Below are 19477 nucleotides of genomic sequence, written 5' to 3' on the forward strand. Positions count from 1 at the left end.
CTATAAAATTAACAACTTGAAGCAGGTGCTCCTGGATGGTTTCTGGTTTTCCAGAATGATTGGACCAGTTTATACTGACACAGAGTGAAATCTTAGCCAGCAACTTTTGATTTACACCGTTCTGCTAGCCAAAGGGCGTATTTCTTGAAGTAATCTCTTTTTTAATATTTATTTATTTATTATGTATACAATATTCTGTCTGTGTGTATGCCTGCAGGCCAGAAGAGGGCACCAGACCCCATTACAGATGGTTGTGAGCCACCATGTGGTTGCTGGGAATTGAACTCAGGACCTTTGGAAGAGCAGGCAGTGCTCTTAACCACTGAGCCATCTCTCCAGCCCCAACGGCATATTTCTTATTTGTCTTCATTTTACCTCATTTATTAATGGAGCTTTCCAACTGTCGTGAATTCCTTAAGGGACTGATCCTTGGAACAGTGGCACTGTTCTTGTCCAATAGCATCGGGGAAGTGTACTCTGCATTTTACCATGGTGTGTGTTGGTTTATATGTTTTCAGAGCCAACTTGAGAGTGAGTTTTCATCTCTTAGAAAATGTTTGGAGCCGGGCGGTGGTGGCACACGCCTTTAATCCCAGCACTCGGGAGGCAGAGGCAGGCGGATCTCTGAGTTTGAGGCCAGCCTGGTCTACAAGAGTTAGTTCCAGGACAGGCTCTAGAAACTACGGGGAAACCCTGTCTCGAAAAACCAAAAAAGAAAATGTTTGATTAATGTGGAATCTTGTGTCGTAGGTTGATATGGAGCGCTGGTTCTCGTCAGCATGCAGAGTATATACCACACTGCTCCTCCACCTTGTACATAAATCTTAAGCTTTACAAAGAGCCAAATTTAGTTATTTCTTTGAGCCATTGTATTATATGGCTTCATACTCTGGATCCCTATGCCCATTTATTGTTTAGTACATTTTAGCAACTGGGGTCTCTCCAGCTATAAATGCGCTAAATTTTATTTAGATAAACCTGGTGGAAATCACAAAAGCCTTTACTTATTTGTTAGTGTAAAAAGGAGGGAGGTCATGGGCAGGAAGAGAAAACAGCACTGCGTCTTTTCTCTTTTACATATTTATGCTGAGGCCTTTGCTTATCGACCCTTTTAAATCTGTGATTATTAAATTAAATGTGATTTAGCCTGAGCTGTCTAGGTGAGTTTTCTTAGCCACCAGCAACCATGAAACTGCCCCGTGTCTCTGAGAGAGAAAGCAGAATTGATCACTTCAGGGCTGGTTGAAGCTTCCAGTTTCTTTCTATCAAGTGATTCCATAGGTGATCTCTGATGTGGAGTGGGGGTGTATTTGTGTGTAGTTTTTGATCAGGACTAGACTAACTCAGAGGTCAGCTAGAATTGCTGCAGGAAACCCATGCCCAAAGGGCTTCAGCACTCTTCCCAGCTGCTTTCCTGGTAGTGCCCACCTGGCGAGTGGCAGAAAGGCTAGTTTCCGTGTGTATGTCCTATGCATGCTTCCAAGGGGCCAGGATGGCTCTCTGCCCCCTGAACCTAGTTACCCTGATGCCTATCTGCTTCTAAATTCCTAATCTGAAATAAATAGCTTCAATCTGAGCTGTCCCCACCCCCACCCCCAGCAGCCTTGTGTTTTTGAGCACTTGGTCTCCCATTGGTTGTACTGAAATGGGAAGTTATGGAACCTTTGAGTTTCAGGGCCTAGATGACAGATGTTAGCTGATAGGGTCAGGCATTAAGGGTTATATCCATCTTCCAGTCTGGCCACCATGAAAAGAATACCACATGCTCCTGCCACCTTGGGTCCCTCTGCCATGCCTTTCCTTGTGAAACTGTGACACAGAATAAACATTTGCTCCCAGTAGCTGCCTACCTGGGGCATTTTGTCACAGTGGTGAGAAAATTAACACAGAAAGTTTGTGAGTCAGAACCAGAGGTGTGGGAGGTGGGACCAGTCAAGGCATGACAGTTGTGTGGCATACCAGAGTGTCCTCATGGGCTGTTTAGTTCCCTAGTTCTCTCCTTCTGTACTCATTTTCCAAACCTGCTTCTTAGAGCCACTTCTACCATCACCTGATGGGTTAGTTCAGAAATCTGTGGCACCACCGGGGCTTCCTGGGGAAATCCTGATTGGCCTCTGAGCTAGGGTTTCTCTACTGATTCAGGTCTTAGAAATCACAGAGGATGGTAGTCTTTTTACAGCACTGGTACGTGGGTGGGACTACTTAGGGATGGACGTGACCATGGTTGGTATTGCGGCTACACTCAAGACCCAGAAGAACCCTAGCTCAGGAAGCCCAGAGCATGTGATGCTATGCTTGAAGCTGATCACGGTGCCCTTTCTCCTCTGCCAGTGATGGGATCAGAGTGAAACCTATGGCCTAAGGCAGACAAGGAAAAGCTCTCTTTCCTTCACAAGGGATAGTGTGGAGATCTCATGCCTGGAAGGGTGGCATCCATATTGCAATTATGACTATCAATCTTCAGGAAACATGCTGAAATAGAAAAACAGGAGTAACTCGGGGCCTTCAGTATATTGGTGATGGTAGAACTCACCAACCTCGAAACTGTCTTAGCCCTGGATACTGAGATCAAAGGCCTCTAGTAATCAAGCATTGTATTAGTTACCGTTCTCCTGACTGTGACCAAATCCTGGCAAGGAGAACCAGGGAACATAGTCCATCGTGGTCGGAAGTCACGGTGTCAGGAGTGTGAAGGGGCTGGTCACATAGCAATGAATGATGGGGTTCAGCTCACACCCTCCTTTTCCTGGAGTCTAGGACACACTCATGTTTAGGGTAAATCTTCCCGCGTCACTTATTCTACTCCAGTTAACCCTCACAGGAATATCGGAAGTGTGTCTCCTTGGGGTCACATTCATAACCACTATAAACTATCACGGAGATTTTCCACTTGGTTTCATTCTTACTTCTGCAGAAAAACTTTATGATAGAATAGCCACTCAAGGCTGCGACTTAGCAGAGAGGCCTGCAACCACAGCAAGAATAAAAGAGGCTCAAAATAGGAACCTCCTGAGAAAAGATGTCAAAAACTGGGGATGTGCTGATCAAAGGGAAAGGCTTAAGCTCAAAGGTAGATGGGCCGAAGCAGGAGGGAAATGCTGACCACGTGAAGGTCCTTCATATGAAAGAATCCAGGGCACTTCGCATGCTTTGTCCATTGCTACTTCTTGGTTAAAGTGCGAGGGAGAGTGGAGGTGCTTTGGGACAGTTCTGAGGGGCAGAAGAGCATGGTCCCCGGAACCCGGAGCCCTGCCTGTGGAGGCGCAGATGCTGCAGCCCTTTCCTAGCCGTGTGAGACTTTTGTAAATGAAGACGTCAGCCAGAGAGAGTGGTGCCTCTAATTCTAGCACTTGGGAAGCAGAGGCAGGCAGATCCCTGAGCTTGACGCCAGCCTGGTCTACAGAGTTCTAAGACAGCCAGGGCTACGCAGAGAAACCCTGTCTCGAGACACTAAAACAACCAAACAAAAAGCATCTCTGTGCCTCAGTTTTCTCATTTGTAAAATGGAGACAGTAATAAGAATCCCGACCTCAAAGATATTACACGGTTTATACTAGGTAATCCCTCGAAGTGGAGACTAGACGGGGCCTGTGGGTATTAAAGGACTACATAAGTGTTTGTTCTTCCTAATCTTTAGTTGTCATTTAAACCTGTATTCTGAAGACAGCAACTTGGTAGTGTAGTCTCTGCTACTACACAGCCTGATATGACCATATTAAGAAAACCTAGGGTAGATGAGATGGCTCAGGTGGAAAAGGTGCTTGCTGCACAGGCCTGCCTGTGAGATTTCAATCCCTAGAGGCCACATGATAGAAGGAGAGAACTGGCCCCTGAAGGCTGTCCTCTGAACTCTACACACACACACACACACACACACACACACACACACACACACGGAGAAAGAAGGTGGGAGGGAGGGAGGAAGGGAGGGAGGGAGGGAGGGAGGGAGGGAGGGAGAGAGAGAGAGAGAGAGAGAGAGAGAGAGAGAGAGAGAGAGAGAGAGAGAGAGAGAGAGAGAAACAACAGCAATAATTTTAAAAAGAACACTTAGCTGAGAGTGGAGTGGCAGGCATGCAATCCCAGCACTGAGAAGAAGGCTGAGACGGGAGGATCACAAGTCTGAGAGCAGCCTGGGCTACATAGTGAGTTCCAGGACACCAGGACACTGTGAGTTACAAAGTAAGACTCTTCTCAGAAAACTGCCGAAAAAAGAGAAGGAGGAAGAGGAGACCCATAATACCATGTACTGGTGAAAAGAAAGGACAGCTAGACCTCACTGATTGCTGGTAGGCATGTAAAATGATAGAGAAGACAGTTGGGGAAGGGACTATTGGGCAGTTTCATAAAAAATTAAAGGCATGTCCACCGTTTGCTCTGTTTGCTCATCTCTTGCTTATTTATTAAAGAAAAGTAAATGTATGTATATATGTCTGAGTGCACAGCATACACACAGACACACACACACTTGAAGCTCTGCTTAGAGGAATACATCTCTAATTCAATTTATATAAAATTCTAGAATAGAAGAAAATTATGTATATTGCTATAAATCTGAAGAGTGTCTGTAAAATTGTCAGAGGTACTTTCTAGAAGTGTTCTCTATCTTGGTGGCTGCTTATACCCTGAATGTAACACATAGGGTATGTATGTCTTGGGTGTAAATTCTAATTCAATTGTGTGTGTGTGTGTGTGTGTGTGTGTGTATGTGTGTGTGTGTGTGTTGTCTGTGTATCATGGGCTGCAAGCACATGTATGTACAGATGCACGCATATGTGCAGATCCAGAGGAGGATGTTAGATGTCCTACTGCATCAGTTTCTGCCTTATTTTCTTGAAACAGGGTCTCAGACTCAGAGCCAGGCTGGCATTCAGAAAGTCCCAGCGGTCTTCCTGTCCCCAGCTGCGAGCACTGAAAGTGGTGGTGTGTGTCTGTGCTCACAGCAGTCAACGCCAGCGGGCTGCTGCACAGTGAGCCCCTGGGCCAGAGACAAAGGGGGTGCTATAACTCAGTATCTTAAGAACTGGTAAGGAAGGAAAAGCATAAAGCTTTTCTTTCCTGGGCAGGTGACACTCCTGGGTGACCAGTCATTCAGCGATACTGAACAGAGTGGCACCCACTGGCAGATGGGGAAGAAGATCTGGCCTCACCGAGATACTACAGTGAACAGGGCCAGTGGGATTAGACAGTTGCCATGTTGAATGAGCTGAGTCTAGTTTTCTAGCATAACAGGTAGACTGTCCTTCCAGTGCAAGAACACACAGGCTGCAGGACCTAGGAGAGAGTCCTCGTAGGAAGATCAACCGGAAGGGGAAAGCTTTGGGAAGCACAGCAGATAGATGTGTCTGGAATGAAACCTTGAAAACCCAGGCGGCAAGCCTGGGTGGTAGGAGGCGGATGGGTAAACAGCTCCACCTTCTTCATCAAATAAATGACAATGAGGGAGAGGTATCTATAGATCAGCCAAGACCTGAGAGGAATGTGACCACTGCCAAAATGTGGCATCTGGCTTTGGATCTTGTTTCCGGCAAAGTTGGGGAGAAAATGAGGCCAGACATGGTAGTATATATTTTTAATCCCAGCACACTCTATAGGCAAAGGCAGACAGACAGATCTCTGTGAGTTCAAAGGCGGAATATTCTACATAGACAGTTCTAGAACAGCCAGGGATGACATAGTGAGACCCTGACTTGGGGGCGGGGGTGAGAAGAGGAAAAGGGAGAGGGAAGGAAAAGAATTGAATGCAGTCCTACACGTGTATGATCCCAGAACTCTGGAGGCTAAGGCAGGAGGATTGTGAGTTTGAGACCAAGCTGTACCACATAATGAGACCTTGACTCAAAAACAAACAAATAAAAATGACTAATCATTTGGAAATCTGAACTCTTAACACATTTGAAGATATTGAGAATTTTTTCCTTTTCACTATCTGGGGTTATGTTCCAAAAGACTGTCGTGGTCTTTCATGTTGAAATATTTACAGATTTCTGAAGTCGTAGATTTGATTCAGAATGACCCAGAGGACAGAAAGGAGGTGAGGTCATAGATGAAGCAAAAGTGGCCAGATTAAAAGATGCGTGCAGAAACAGGGAGGACACAGCGTGACGCCAGCCTGCCATTGTGTGTGGCCCTGAAGTCTTCCCTCATAAAAGATTTCATTTTATGCAGGAGTAACTCTGACTTAAGGCCAGCCTGGGCTACATAGAGAAGACCCCTGTGTCAGAAGAAATGGAGGCGGGGGAGGATGAAGGGGAGGAGCGGGAAGAGGGGAATGAAGAAGAGGAGGAGGAAGAGGAGGAAATGTTTTTTTTTTTTCTCAAAGGGCTGCAAATGGGCAGAGAAAGGGGAAAACGAAACAGAACAAAAAAAATCAGAGTCCACAGAAAGCCAGGAAGGAAGTGAGATGGAAGGCTGCGTGGTCAGCCCACTTTCTTTGCATGTTGTCTGCAGCAGCCTCTGGGAAAAGTGTGCCTTGGGACTCTGGGCTCTGGGTGTAGATTCTGTTTTCTTACCCTTGATGGGGAGAGGCTCCTTGCTTACACTGACTTCTCTGAGTCTCAGTATCCTGTGTATAAAAAATGGAATTCAAACATGTTCTTCAAAGGTATTTTTGTCTTTATTTTTCCAAACACGAGGAAGTTATTAGACTTTACAGAGTTTGTGTCCATAGTCTGGAAAGCTGCAGGTACCTTCGGCCTCTCTGTGAGACAGATCTGAGGACCCCTCAATGCCTGCCTCTCTGAGACACAGACCTGAGGACCCATCAATGCCTTCCTCTCTCTGTGAGACAGACCTGAGAACCCCTCAATGCCTTCCTCTCTCTGTGAGACAGACCTGAGAACCCCTCAATGCCTGCCTCTCAGTCTGTGAGACAGACCTGAGGACCCCTCAATGCCTTTCTCTCTCTGTGAGACAGACCTGAGGACCCCTCAATGTCTTCCTCTCTCTGTGAGACAGACCTGAGAACCCCTCAATGCCTGCCTCTCTGTGAGACAGACCTGAGGACCCCTCAATGCCTTCCTCTCTCTGTGAGACAGACCTGAGAACCCCTCAATGCCTGCCTCTCAGTCTGTGAGACAGACCTGAGAACCCCTCAATGCCGGCCTCTCTGCCTCAAGCTTTTCACCTCTGCTTTTCCATTTGTGGTTAAGAAAGCAAGAGAATCCGCCCCACACAAGAGACTTCCTTCTTTTTCTGCCTGGAGGAGAACATGAGTAACAGATTTTTCCATCGGGTCTGTTTTTCCTGGACACAGCCTACCCAATGTCCACAGCATGTGATCTCAAGGAGACCTTAAATACACTTTCAGTGTTTCTTATCAGCCCCGGTTTTAGAAACTTTCGAATTCACTTTCTGTAGTGGGTGATTTTCCTTTTTAAACAGAAGTTCTTTTTCATTCGGTAGATTCTGAGAGCTTTCCAGGTGCCTCCTCATTTAGCCCTGAACATAACAAACATGCCCTGTTCTGAGCCCAATCCCCGTAGCTGTTGTCTCTCCTATCCTGCCCATTTTCTCTGGTCAGGGTCATAGGCCCTCCATATTATGACTTTTGCCTGTATTTTGTCGATTTTTACCTTCATCTGAAATTATTTTGTCTTTACGTGTCTTTCTATTCCTTTCCTGTCCTGGATTTCTCCCCTGCTCACTCACTGGTCTCTACAACCTAGCACAATGCCAGGCTGAGACGTGGCTCTGTGCAGAAGGAAAATACTCAACGTCTTATTCAACAAGAACCAGGCATAGCAGGGCCTGTAATGCCTACCCTTGGGAGGCAGGGGGAGGGCCATGAGATCAAGACAAGTCTTTTGATACTCTGTCTCAAAAACAAAAACACAAGGGGCTGGAGATGTAGTTCACAGGTAGAACATTTGACCAGCATACATACACCCAGCTCTTAGTTTGATCTCAAACGACACAAAATAATGGTAAAAGTAGTATTAGACACTGTAATAAAGAAGCCAAGCATTAAACCAAGCATGAGGTCCTTCTGAGCCTGGGATCCTGTGGGACCTCAATGCCACCCTGAGCACCCATGATACCAGCTCTGGTGCCTATCACCTTATGAACTCCCAAAGTAATAGTCCTTGTAATGAGAGAAAAATTAGGAAGTACCACGAGGCACCCAGTGCCTTGGTTACAGGCTGATGACAATGAAGAGCAGAAGACAGTGTATGTAGAAGAAATGCTGGACCCAGACAGTGACGTAGCATAGCCTGTGGCCACTGCTCTCCTCCAGAGCCACAAAGTCCAATTGGTTGAGGAACACGATGTTTTCCAAGCTGTTCTCTCTGTAGCACCCTATCTGTGTTTGGTGTCCGAACATATTTGAACTGAATGAAATTAGGTCTAGAGGCTGAAATCTGGAAGGAAATATTCCTTTCTTTATTGCAAATCTCACTACACTTAGGAGTACAGCTCGTGTTGTATTTATGGCCGATGACTTGGTGCTAGGTTAAGCTGTTGGTTTGGGAAGATGGCAGCCCATTGCCTGGGTTGGGGTTTACAAAGTGTCTGACATCTACCTGGCACGTGAAGGATGGAAATGGTAGTTTAGTGATAATACAAAGATACTCTATACTCCTTTATTAAAAAGGGGGGGACCCTGAGGACCAGAGACATGGATAAGCAGTTAAGAGCACTTTCTGCTCTTGCAGAGGACTCAAGTTAGGTTCCCAGCACCCACATGGCGGCTCACATCTGTCTATAACTTTAGGTCTAGGGAATGATACCCTCATCTGGCCTCTGAAGCACTGCACCCATGTGGTTGGTCATACGTAATGCAAGCAGACACTCACACATGTAAAATAAAAAAAAATAATTAAATTTTCAGGAAAATAAATGGGACCCTATATGCACATATTTTCCCCTAAACTGTTATGTGTATTTTCCCTTCTCTTACTCCCAGGAGCATTGAAAGAATGCCTGCCCAAGTTTGGCCAGTAGCTGAGCCTGCTACTGCAGCACAGTGTATGTCTGACAGTCTTGGCTTACAGATGCTCATCTTTGTTTAGAGCTTCTTCAGGATGTCAGTTCACTTTCACGGGGACTCTGCTGTGGGTGGGACATTGACCCCCTCTGTCTTCAAGTGCTAGAAGCTTACTTCCCAAAACTCTGTGGTTATGGTACTCGAAGAGGGGTTTTTGAGTTAGGATTAGGTGAAGTCATAAGGGTGGAGTGCCCATGATGGTGTTGCCGACATTATACAAAAAGGAAGAGAAACCCAATTCAGCAAGCTTGCTCTGTCTTCACACATGTGATACCCACATTATTAAGTGGAGAGGAGGCTTTTCATAGATGCCGTGACCATGCCCCAGGACATCCCAGCCTCCAGGACCATGAGATAAATCTTTATTTTTGTAAATTATCCATCTCTAGTATTTTATTATAACAACAGAAAATGAACTAAGACAGAGTCCTTCGTCAGGAACTCATGTTAAGTCTGCTCCAGAACTGGGCACTTATCAGGAAGCATTGAGAAGAATCAAGTCAGATAGAGTGGGCTTCACCCATCCCTGCTCCTGGTCTCTGAGTGCCACTTGTCTCGGAATGCTTCCTAAATGGTCCCAGCATCCCTGTCTGATAACCAAACGCTGCTGGGATGGAGCACTTCACTCTGAGCCTAGCTGGATCCCTGGGCTTCTCCAATCTTTACACTTAGGACCTATCCAACCTTGTGTTGATAGCAACCCGATCCAGGGTCACACGATGCAACTGGCTAAGGGTGTCCGAGTCGCACAACCCTCTCTCTCCCAACTGACAGGCTACAGAGAATCTGCCCATCCACAGGCAGAAGCAGAAATTATAGGCTGAATGACTGAAAAATTCAGGGAGTACCTTTGTATACAGTCGCATCCAGTCATCCAGAGCGTGTCTGTCTCCTGATGCCCACCAGGGTGTGTCCTGGTGGCTCTCGGCTGTCATCCCAGCTACTCTGTCACTCTTAACAATTACAGAATGCTTCTGGAACACTAAAGCCGGAGATGAGATATTAATCTAATACTTAAGATCATTCATAATCTAATTAATAATCTGAAGACTAGTCATAGCTACTGCTGTTTTTACAAATACGGTGCTCAGAGTAGACCCAGGCTTTGGTACACAGCCAGCAAAGCTCTGCCACTGAGCCGCACCCCATGTTTTCACCCTCTTCCCCACTTCTGCATACAGGAGCTGGCGCTGATGAGAAAGTCCCTCTCTGAGTTATCTTCACGGTCCTCCTAATGATGCCATCTTCACTAGGGCCCAGACTGTTGGAGGCTCGCAACTTTCTGAGGGTCCCCCAGGGCCATCATTACAGAACGTTCTGTACGCTTCCTCATGTATCCTACTAACGGAAGTAGTGGGCTGCACAGCAAAACCACTGACTGTGTGGCCCCTTGGAGCGCTTAAGCAGCTTGTTTCTTCTAACATCCAGCTCTTCCGGTTGTCAGGATGCATGCGCACAAATAATGGCTCAGTCCGGAGTCAACTGGCACATTTTCCACCCGTCAGGATGTGCCACCTCTCTCTGCACCCAGACTTGTTGCTGATTAAGTCAGCCTCTGCTTGAGATTTTCCCCACAGTCCGTTGTCTGTCATTCAGAGTAAGTAAAACCTTTGAAAGGATGTCACGTGACTTAAAACCATTCCTGCTCCTTGGCAGGTACATTTCCAGCGGCGTTGGGGAGGCGGCTCACCCTCCAGCTCCAGAGTTGGGGATCTGATAACTTTACAGCCATCAGATTCCCAGCGCCCGAGCTACCTGCACTATCTCCTTTAACCCCTCCCATACACTTGCGAGACAGGGATTTTTGTCCCCAGTCTACAAAGGAGAAAATGGGTTCCCACAAAGATCAAGTAACTTTCTCAAAGACAAACCTCTACAAAACACCAAGGTTTGCTTACGTTTTTACCCATAATGCCAGAAGGCTCTTCTGTTTCAGACGTAAGAACCATGGTACCATGTGATGAGCTCTTTCTCAACTGCCGTAAGAAAAGGAATTCAAAATAATTATATTTCTGTGTTTTCTTCTCATTTTAACTTGAAGTAATATGTACTTTGAATATTCCCTACCCTCTGAGTAATTCCATTAGTAAATTATTCTCCAAAATGTGCATGATGTAATCCACCTTCGGTGAGGCCACAGTTAGCCTGACAAGATCGACACCCTGTGCCTGGCATTTCTGATGCTGACTGATGTTGATGGAGTGGAAAATCCATGGGCGTGAGATGTCTGTGGGAAGCAAAGTTTATTTAATACACCATTCCATGCACTGAATTTCCCAGGCTAACCCAGAATATGTACAGGATGGGGAGCCGGATTAGAGTCTGAATGGTACCCAGCATCGATCATCTCTGAGTAATTCTCAGCCCCTCTTGGACATTGTAAATGAAGTTGAGAACACAGCGCACAGTATGTCATCATATGTTTTAAGTGTATAATGAAGAGAGGCTTCGGGTGGCCAAAAGAAATAGCAGGCTTTCTAGCTGGATTTTCCCCTGTTGCTTTCCTGACTCATGTTGAGAGGCTTTTGTTTCTAATCAAAGCAACAAACAGTAAGGTCACTTCCTTGCGATTATATGGCAGCGGAAGGTGTCAGGGGCACTGGGTCCTCACTTCTACTGGCTTGTCGTTGGAGGACACAAGCACACACACCCCACCGCGCTGAATACATGTGTCCTGCGTCCTGTACCTTCTCGCCAGTCCCTTTAAATGAACCTCGATCATGGATTGGAGGTAAGAGTACTCTCTCTGGACACCAGACTACAGGCAGTGTTGTGGGGGCATCGTGAGCTTTCGCCAATGTGTCTTAGCAAAATATTGGACGGATTTTTAACATTACATGGGGGAGGATTCCTGCAAGCAGAACATTTCGGAGACCAACTGTTAAGCAACAGAACTAACAATGCATGTTTACCTTTCCATTTTTCAAGGAATTCCTTACTAACTCCTGTCGGGTAAGGGCTGGAACAATACCTTAGCAGAGACAGCTCTTAATGCCTGTCCTTTGGAAGGTTTTCCTATTCTGTGTAAAACACTGTCTTGGCTTCTTCAACAGACTCAAAAGGCTGGCTTTCTGATTTTCTCTAGCACTTCAGTTATTGTCGCAGTGTGTCATTCCAGGTCACCCCCAGCCTCACACACCTACTGCTTTTCTATTCTCTCTCTTTTCTTAATTATTTGGTAATTTGAAAGATTCGAGCTTCTTCACCTATCCTGGAAAGAACCGTGGAAAGGATCCCCCGCATGCAGCCTCCAAATTCTTTTGATTTGTAATTGTTAATCACCTCATCATCAAGATGGGGTCCTTCCAGTTTTGTCTGGTGCTTGGCAGCAAAGGTTCTAATGTCCTAGAACTCATTAGTGTCCTGTCTGAAAGGATCCTTTGATATGTGCCCCTGCTCTGCCTAGGGAGAGCAGAAGGATTGGATTGTGTCCATTACTCTAGTTCATGGCAAAGCTTCTGTGTGACCAGAATTCATCAGCTCACAGTAGAGACTTCGGATGTGCCGTTCTCGTGGAGAGCTATCAGTTAATTAATAAAACTCCTCTGATTTGTTAGAGGAAGTCCTACATCCTTATTAAAGGGAAGCTTTTTGCTCTTTCCCCCTTGTAATGTGGTTATGATAAACTCATTAAAGGCCAATGTCGTGTGTTCGTTTCTCTTCCCTGGTCGGTTGTTGGTGCTGGGGGAAGGGAGGGAAATCTGGGTAGACTTCAGAAAAGAAAGGAAATTAGCTCATGCAGTGGAGTGCAAAGCTCTAGGGGGATAGGAGGAAGTCTGTGGAGGAAGTAGGTGGGATTGGTAAGAGGAGAGAAGCCTTAAAGAAATAAATATGTCACAATGGAGACAGCGATGGGACCTATAATAGAACACAATGGCTTGGCCTTAGAAGTGAGCCATCTGCCCTACCTAAAGGTGCCCAATGTCTGAAAGAATGTATTATTTTCTGAGATGCAGCCCTGTGGTCTGGATACTCAGAGTAGCATTGTAACGGACCCGGGTGGGGGGGGGGGAGCTCACGTGACACGATTCGCACAAAGTAAAGCCATCCTGTTCTGCAGCCCCTTGAAGAGGTCAGAAACTGTCGCTCTTAGGGCTCCCACGCTTCAACCTTCCAGCCGCTGTGCTGCAGTGCATTCTGTTTTCCAGGGTACTCTTTACTGGGCTTTCCATCTGGAAGTTGGGAAAGGTGTCACTGTAGAAAAGCAGGATGTGCCCAGGGGTGCTGTGCCCCATCCCCCAGAGAGACCATGACCAGCAGAATATGGGGAAGTAGGGAGAGAAACACCACTGGTTGAGGAGAACTGCACCATGAAATGCTTCAGCTGAAGTAAGACCTATAAATGGCTTTGTCCCGTCTCCACAGTCTGTTACTCCCTCTCCTTCTCCTAACGGCTATCAAATATCTGCAGCTCCTCAGCTAGCAGTAGAACAGTGTGTCTGTTTTCTGTCCTCTGGGCTGCGATTTTTGTCTGTCTAGAGCCTGTGCAACCCTTGTGCATTCTGCCATGGTTGCTATGGGTTCATATGTGCAGCTGCCCTGTCCTGTCTGGAAACACTGTTCCCTTGATGTATGGAATACCTTTGGCTCTTATCTTTTCCCAATCTTTCATAAAGATCCCTAAGACACTGAGCAGGCAATATGGCTCAGCAGATAAAAACAAACCAAAAAAAATGCATGCTCCCAAGCCTGAAGAACTGAGTTTGATCCCCAGGACCCACATAGTAGAAGGGCAGAACTAACTCCCACAAGTTTGCTTTCCTTTCTATGCATGCATCATGTCATGCCCATGTCCTTATACGTAGATACAAATACACATACTTACATACAACTAAATAATATTCAAATAAAATAAAATAGAAAGAAGTGGAGATGCTTTCCCAAAGTTTGTGCCCTGACAGGTGCAGAACACAGTCTGGAGACCAGATCTCTGAAAGCCAGCTCTGCCGATGCCCGCCCTGGGTTTCGGGGCATCTGGTCACTCTGCCGAGCTCCCAGCATCTCTACCTGCCATGCAGGAAGAGCAGATTTTCCCAGAGGCATCTTGGAATAGAAATTCAAAAGCAACAGTCCAAGTGAGGGTTTTGACCTAAGAGCGACTGCTGTCAGCAAACAGAAAATTCCCTAGAAACAGTCTCCAGTCACAATGAGATGTAGTACTAGGTAAAACTTAAAGTCCTAAGGAACGTGAGCAGGAAACATAATTCTGTCAGTAAAGCGTTTACCTAGCATACTCTTTTCCACTCCACATCTGAGTCTTCCTTGCTGGGCTCAGAGCCCAGGCTAATGTTGAGACTCCCTTGCAGCTCAGAAACTCTCCATCTTGCTCCAGACTATTGGATTTACTTCCCTGGCTCCCCCGTAAATTGAAGCCGTGTATGTCTCTCTGATTGCTTCAATCCCATTCTCCTTTTTTTCCCTCCCTCCCCCTTCTCTCCCATCTCTCTCTTCTTTCTTCTTTTCCACAAGTTTTGCTTTTTAACCTAGAAAGGAAATCAAGAGACTAGACTGTCCCAGGTTCCTTAGAGCCAGCAGCAGTGTGTGTGGAACCAATACAGCTGAGCAAAGTTGGGGATAGGGAGTTGCTCCAGCTGTAACTGGAAGCGGACATTGAGGTGCCATCTAGGAAGAAATCAGAGCTTGTGGGTTATGAGTGAAACTCTTCTTTTCCAATTATGCACCATTCCTTAGTTCAAATGCCTTTAAAAGTCAACACAGCTAGGTGATATGGACTCAGTAACCCCAGCTACTTGGAGGCAGAAGCAGGAGGGAAGACCTGTGAGCCCAGAAGTTCACAGCCAGAGTGGGTGAGATAGTGAGACTCTGTCCTCCAAACGAAACTGCAAACAAATGCATCCAGCACTTGGCTAGATCTAGATTAGCAGCTAAGAGCTCTTGCTGCTCACTCAGAGGACCTGAGCTTGATTTCTAACACCCACACGGAGGCTCACAATCATCTGTAACTCCAGTTCCAGGGGGATCTGACAGCCTCGGTGAGCACCAAGCAGACAAGTGATGCACAGACATACATGCAGGCAAAACACCCATGCACATAAAATAAAATTAAATGAAGAGATATAAAACCATCGCACACCTATTTCCTCGGTACATTCTACACCAGTACTGTGTCAGGCTTGCATTAATAAAGGTGAGTTAAGTATGGCTAGAGAGTCGTGGAAGCCTCCAGCAGTCAGTAAGGACAGACAGACACTCACCCACCTCTCTCTGCCACTCAACATCTTTACCATTAGTTTATTTACCACTCGATTGGGGAGTATCAAAGCTGTTGACTTGAGATAGCTGCAATATGTAGAATTTAATTAATATGATTTTGAAGTCAAAGGATTAAAATGACTTTTGCACTATCACAGTATACAATAGGTAGAAATCAAATCAGGTCGGTTCAGGTAAGTAGTGACTCTCTGATAAATTTGTTTGATTTTGACATGCTCTGTCCCACAGAAACAGGGAGAAAAAAAGTGCTGAGTGTGTGCAGTTAACATCAGTCTTTTTGTGCAAATCCTGCTCTCCTAATCACAGACTGTTGAGGAGGTAGAGCTGCCTACCATCTGGCAATAAAGCTGTGTTTGATAGGCATGAGGTTTAATACTGATGCTTAATAGTATGTTTATATGTCTACTCCAATGATGCCATGAAAGTACCGAATATTACCAGGATTTTGAGTGCATGACAAATGGGTAATATGATGTAATGTAATGTCTGTATTCGCATGAATAAGAATCATGGTTCTTTGGAGCTACATGTGTATCTGTTGGTATACTGCTCTGATCAAAGCATCTTTTAGCCTTTGTCAAGACTGCTTGACCCTGTGAATGTTCGTCTGGGGGGGCAGAAATTCACAAATAGAGGCAGGGAAGAGAGTTATAGAATGTCTTTTGCAGACTTGGTGTTGGCTTGAGGGTGGACGGGGAAGTGTTTGCATTTTAAGGATGTATTTTTTCAGCCACGTTCAGTATCTGAACTCAAAACAAGTGGGATGAAAGTTCTAGAATGTTTTCCTGAAAAGTCTCTCTCCTCCATGCATTTTTCTTCTACTGGGGGAAATGGGACCTTACACACTCACTTTACTGCATTAGATTACTGTGAGAGGTCTCAGCCTGGAGTCTGTGCCTTAGACTGAATCTTCCAGAGAAAGGAAAGGTGCTTGGCTCCCATGTGGGATGCTGATGAGTCCGCATGCACTGTCTAACAGAACACCTGAGGTGGCTAATTTTTTTTTTGAGCCAAAATTTTTATTTATTTGTTTCTTGCACTTGACGTATTCTTCGATGACATCCTTAGCCTGAGAATCATTGCCATAGTCCTTAACTACCACACAGCTGAAACCAACCACTCTCCATGGCTTCCCTTTTCGATCAGTTCTAGTTTCTAGTTGTCATCAATTAGGTTGATTTGGTCATTAATTAGTTTGATCTGGTGCTCAGCACAAAATGCCTCCACCAACTTGACATATAAACGCCTATCACAATCAGATACAAGCGCACAGAGATGGGTTTGGCCCTTGTCTAAGGCTTTGGTAGCTTCACATACGCCACATGGTAGGCCATTGTAGGTATTGGCGTCGTGGGGGAGGGTAGTGTTTGACACCTCTTGTAGATGAATATTCATGTCTATTACATGGTGGTAGATTACAGGGGAGGCCGAATCTTGAACGCACCCAAGCCTCCACCTCTGCGGCAGGGGAAAAAAGGTAATTTATTTTTAAATGCCACAAACAGGGACCATTTCTCACCGTACTGGAGGCTTGGAAGTCCAAATTCAAGGTGTCAGCTTTTGACCTTGCTGTTAGCATACAGACTCCCTAGCTGCCTTTCTCCCTCTGCCAGACATCACGTCATAACCCCTGCAACTCCCGGAGAGAGAGTTGGTAAGAAAGCAAGCTGTGCTGTGACCTTTCAGCCCACCTCCATGTGACTACGGGACACGTTTACAATCCCACTCAGTATCCACCTGCGGCCTCCATGCAGAGCATAGGCGAGGCCAGGCTAGGTTGCACGGTGTGGAGTACACCTTACCCCGTGGAACCTGTGAGAGTCACAAACCCCCATTGTTCTCCAGAACTGCAGGGTCTGTCTCTGTCCCTTCAGGACCCCCATTGCTCATCATGGCAGTTCTCTCCTCTGACATTCTCCCATTTCAAGGCCGGATCATGGCTGTCCGCAGTTGTGAAGCTCTCTCTCTTAATAAAGCCCATTCTAGAGGGCGACTTCCCGCAGCTCTGTTCAATAAACCTGCTGTTCTTGCCCTCTTTTACTGTTGAGGATCTTCTTACCGCATCCTCACATGGGGGAGGCAGAAAACCAAAGTGTTGTGCTAGCCTAACACTAACGCTGCGCGCAGCCTCTTTCATAAGAGCCCCCGCCCCATCCAGGGAGGAATGGCCTGAAGCTTCATTACTGTTAAGACCCCATCTGTTGCATTCTCCCACTGAGCCACACCCAGATGGTGCAGAGGGCACATCCATAGCATCCTAATGGCCTGAAATGCAGCTTTGTGGAATGCTTAGCATCTATCCGTATTTGAATGTGCCGAAAGTGTGGTATCTTGGTATGGACCAGAACTCTGTAGAAAATGTTTTGAGTCTGAGAGCAGGCCCTGCCACCTCCCTTCTGCAGCTATTTATACTGCTCCTCCGAGAGGAGGAATCACACCTGTAGTAACACCCAGGGCCAGAGATAACAATGCCCTCTTGGTTCGAGGCATTATGTTGTACTGGGAGTCAGATCACCCTAGGGGGACCTGAGAGTAATTGTTCCACTCACCGTGAGAACAGCTTTAAAGGATCCATCCCTAAATCTGCAGAGATTTTGTAATTCTCTTTGTACTGGAGTTGGGGAAATAGAAGGTTGCTCAGTAACTATGCCCATGCCAGATGCCTCTTGAGATAAATGCACTCGACATCATCCAACAAATACTGAGGTCAAAGGTGAATCATTCCTTGCTTCGTCGCATTCATTTTCTCCTCTTTTTAAAGTACATTTTGGATTATTTTATGTGTGTAAATGTATACCACATGTCTGTAGTACCCACAGAGGTCAGAAGAAAGCATTGGATCCACTGCAACTGGAATTTCAGATGGTTATGAGCCACCGTGTGGGTGCTGGGAATTGAATCTGGGACCTCTTCAAAAGCAACCAGTGCTCTTAAATACTGAGTCATCTCTACAGCCCCCCCCCCTCCATTTTCTTTTTAAAAAGAACTAACTGATCACCTCATGATATGTTTATTTACTTACTTATTTCTGAGTTAGGTCTCACTACGTATCCTAGAAGGTTGTATATCCGAGGCTGTTATCTATCGTGTCATCCTGGTTTAGCCTCCTCAAGTGCTATAATTAAAAACATGGGCCACCAAACCCAACTCTTTCAGTGTTTTACATGACAAAAGTACCATGTTGCTTTCCTTGCTTTCATAAAATGAGTGGACAAGTACATGCTCTCCTTCCATGGGTGTTTATTGAGTAGCGCTTTGCAATGAGCATGTGGCATGCTCAGGGTTTGGGGGTTAAGAAGGCTGATCTTGTCCTTAGAGGCAAATAGCCCAGAGTGGCTACTATTGCAAAAAAAAAAAAAGTTCAACAAACAGTATGAAGAGAACAGAAAGAAAAACCCCACAGAGTGGGAGTTCTGGAACACTGGGCCGTCCCGGCACCTGTGTGTTTAAATCTCTTTCAGACCAGGAAACCAAGAAACAAAGACATGAGGTCAGCAGTCCATGGTGGTGACATTAGCATCGTGGTTCTCAGTCTATGTATAGATCATGACCCCTTTAAGGGGGATCAAACGACCCTTTCACAGGGGTTGTCTAAGACCATGAGAAAACACAGACATTTACATCACAATTCATAACAATAGCAAAATTATAGTTATGAAGTAGCAGTGAAAATAACTATATTTGGGGGTCACCACAACATGAGGAACTGGACTCAAGGGTCTCAGCATTAGGAAGGCTGAAAATCACAGCACTAGCAGAAGTGCTAAGCTGGGTTTGGAACCCCTACTGGTCCATCTTCACCCGTAAGCATTCCACAATAGCAACTATAAATTTGACATTGTTTGTGGTGTGTGTACTTGTGCACATATGGGGACTAGAGTTTGATGTCAGATGTCTTCTTCAATCTCTCCACTTTTTCTTTCTATGTATATGTGATGTGTATGCATAAGTATATGTGTGTGGGCTCACACATGTGTGAAGGTGCACATGGATGTCTGTGCATGTGCACATGGAAAAGAGAGGTCAACATGGTGTCTTCCTCAATCACTGTCTGCCTTGTTTATTGAAGCAGTATCTCTTAGTTGAACCCAGTCAGTCTAGCTAGCCAGATTGCCCTGGGACTCCCCTGCCTTTACCTTATGAGTTACACATTGACTACCATGTCCCGCAAAATTTATCTGGGTGGTCAGGGTATAAGTAGTGAATGGTGGGTGCTTTAAGCCACTGAGCCTTTCCTCAGCCTCCTTCATTTTTTGAGTC

The 19477-nt window shown here is 45.8% G+C and overlaps 1 protein-coding gene across 3 annotated transcripts in view; it reads left to right on the top strand.

Moving 5' to 3' along the window:
• The window catches only part of Frmd4b (FERM domain containing 4B), a 232549-nt gene that overhangs the window by 61484 nt on the left and 151588 nt on the right, over positions 1–19477 (top strand). Inside the window, exon 1 of one of the 3 annotated variants that reach the window (XM_038318420.1) lies at positions 11596–11714. The exons of the other annotated variants lie outside the window; for them this stretch is intronic. Coding sequence (XP_038174348.1) covers positions 11691–11714 — 24 coding nt within the window. The 5' untranslated portion in view covers positions 11596–11690. Of the gene's footprint in view, positions 1–11595; positions 11715–19477 lie in introns of those variants that run through there. 3 annotated transcript variants of the gene reach the window in all.

Source organism: Arvicola amphibius, chromosome 2 (genome assembly GCF_903992535.2).
Source record: "Arvicola amphibius chromosome 2, mArvAmp1.2, whole genome shotgun sequence".
Lineage (NCBI taxonomy): Eukaryota > Metazoa > Chordata > Mammalia > Rodentia > Cricetidae > Arvicola > Arvicola amphibius.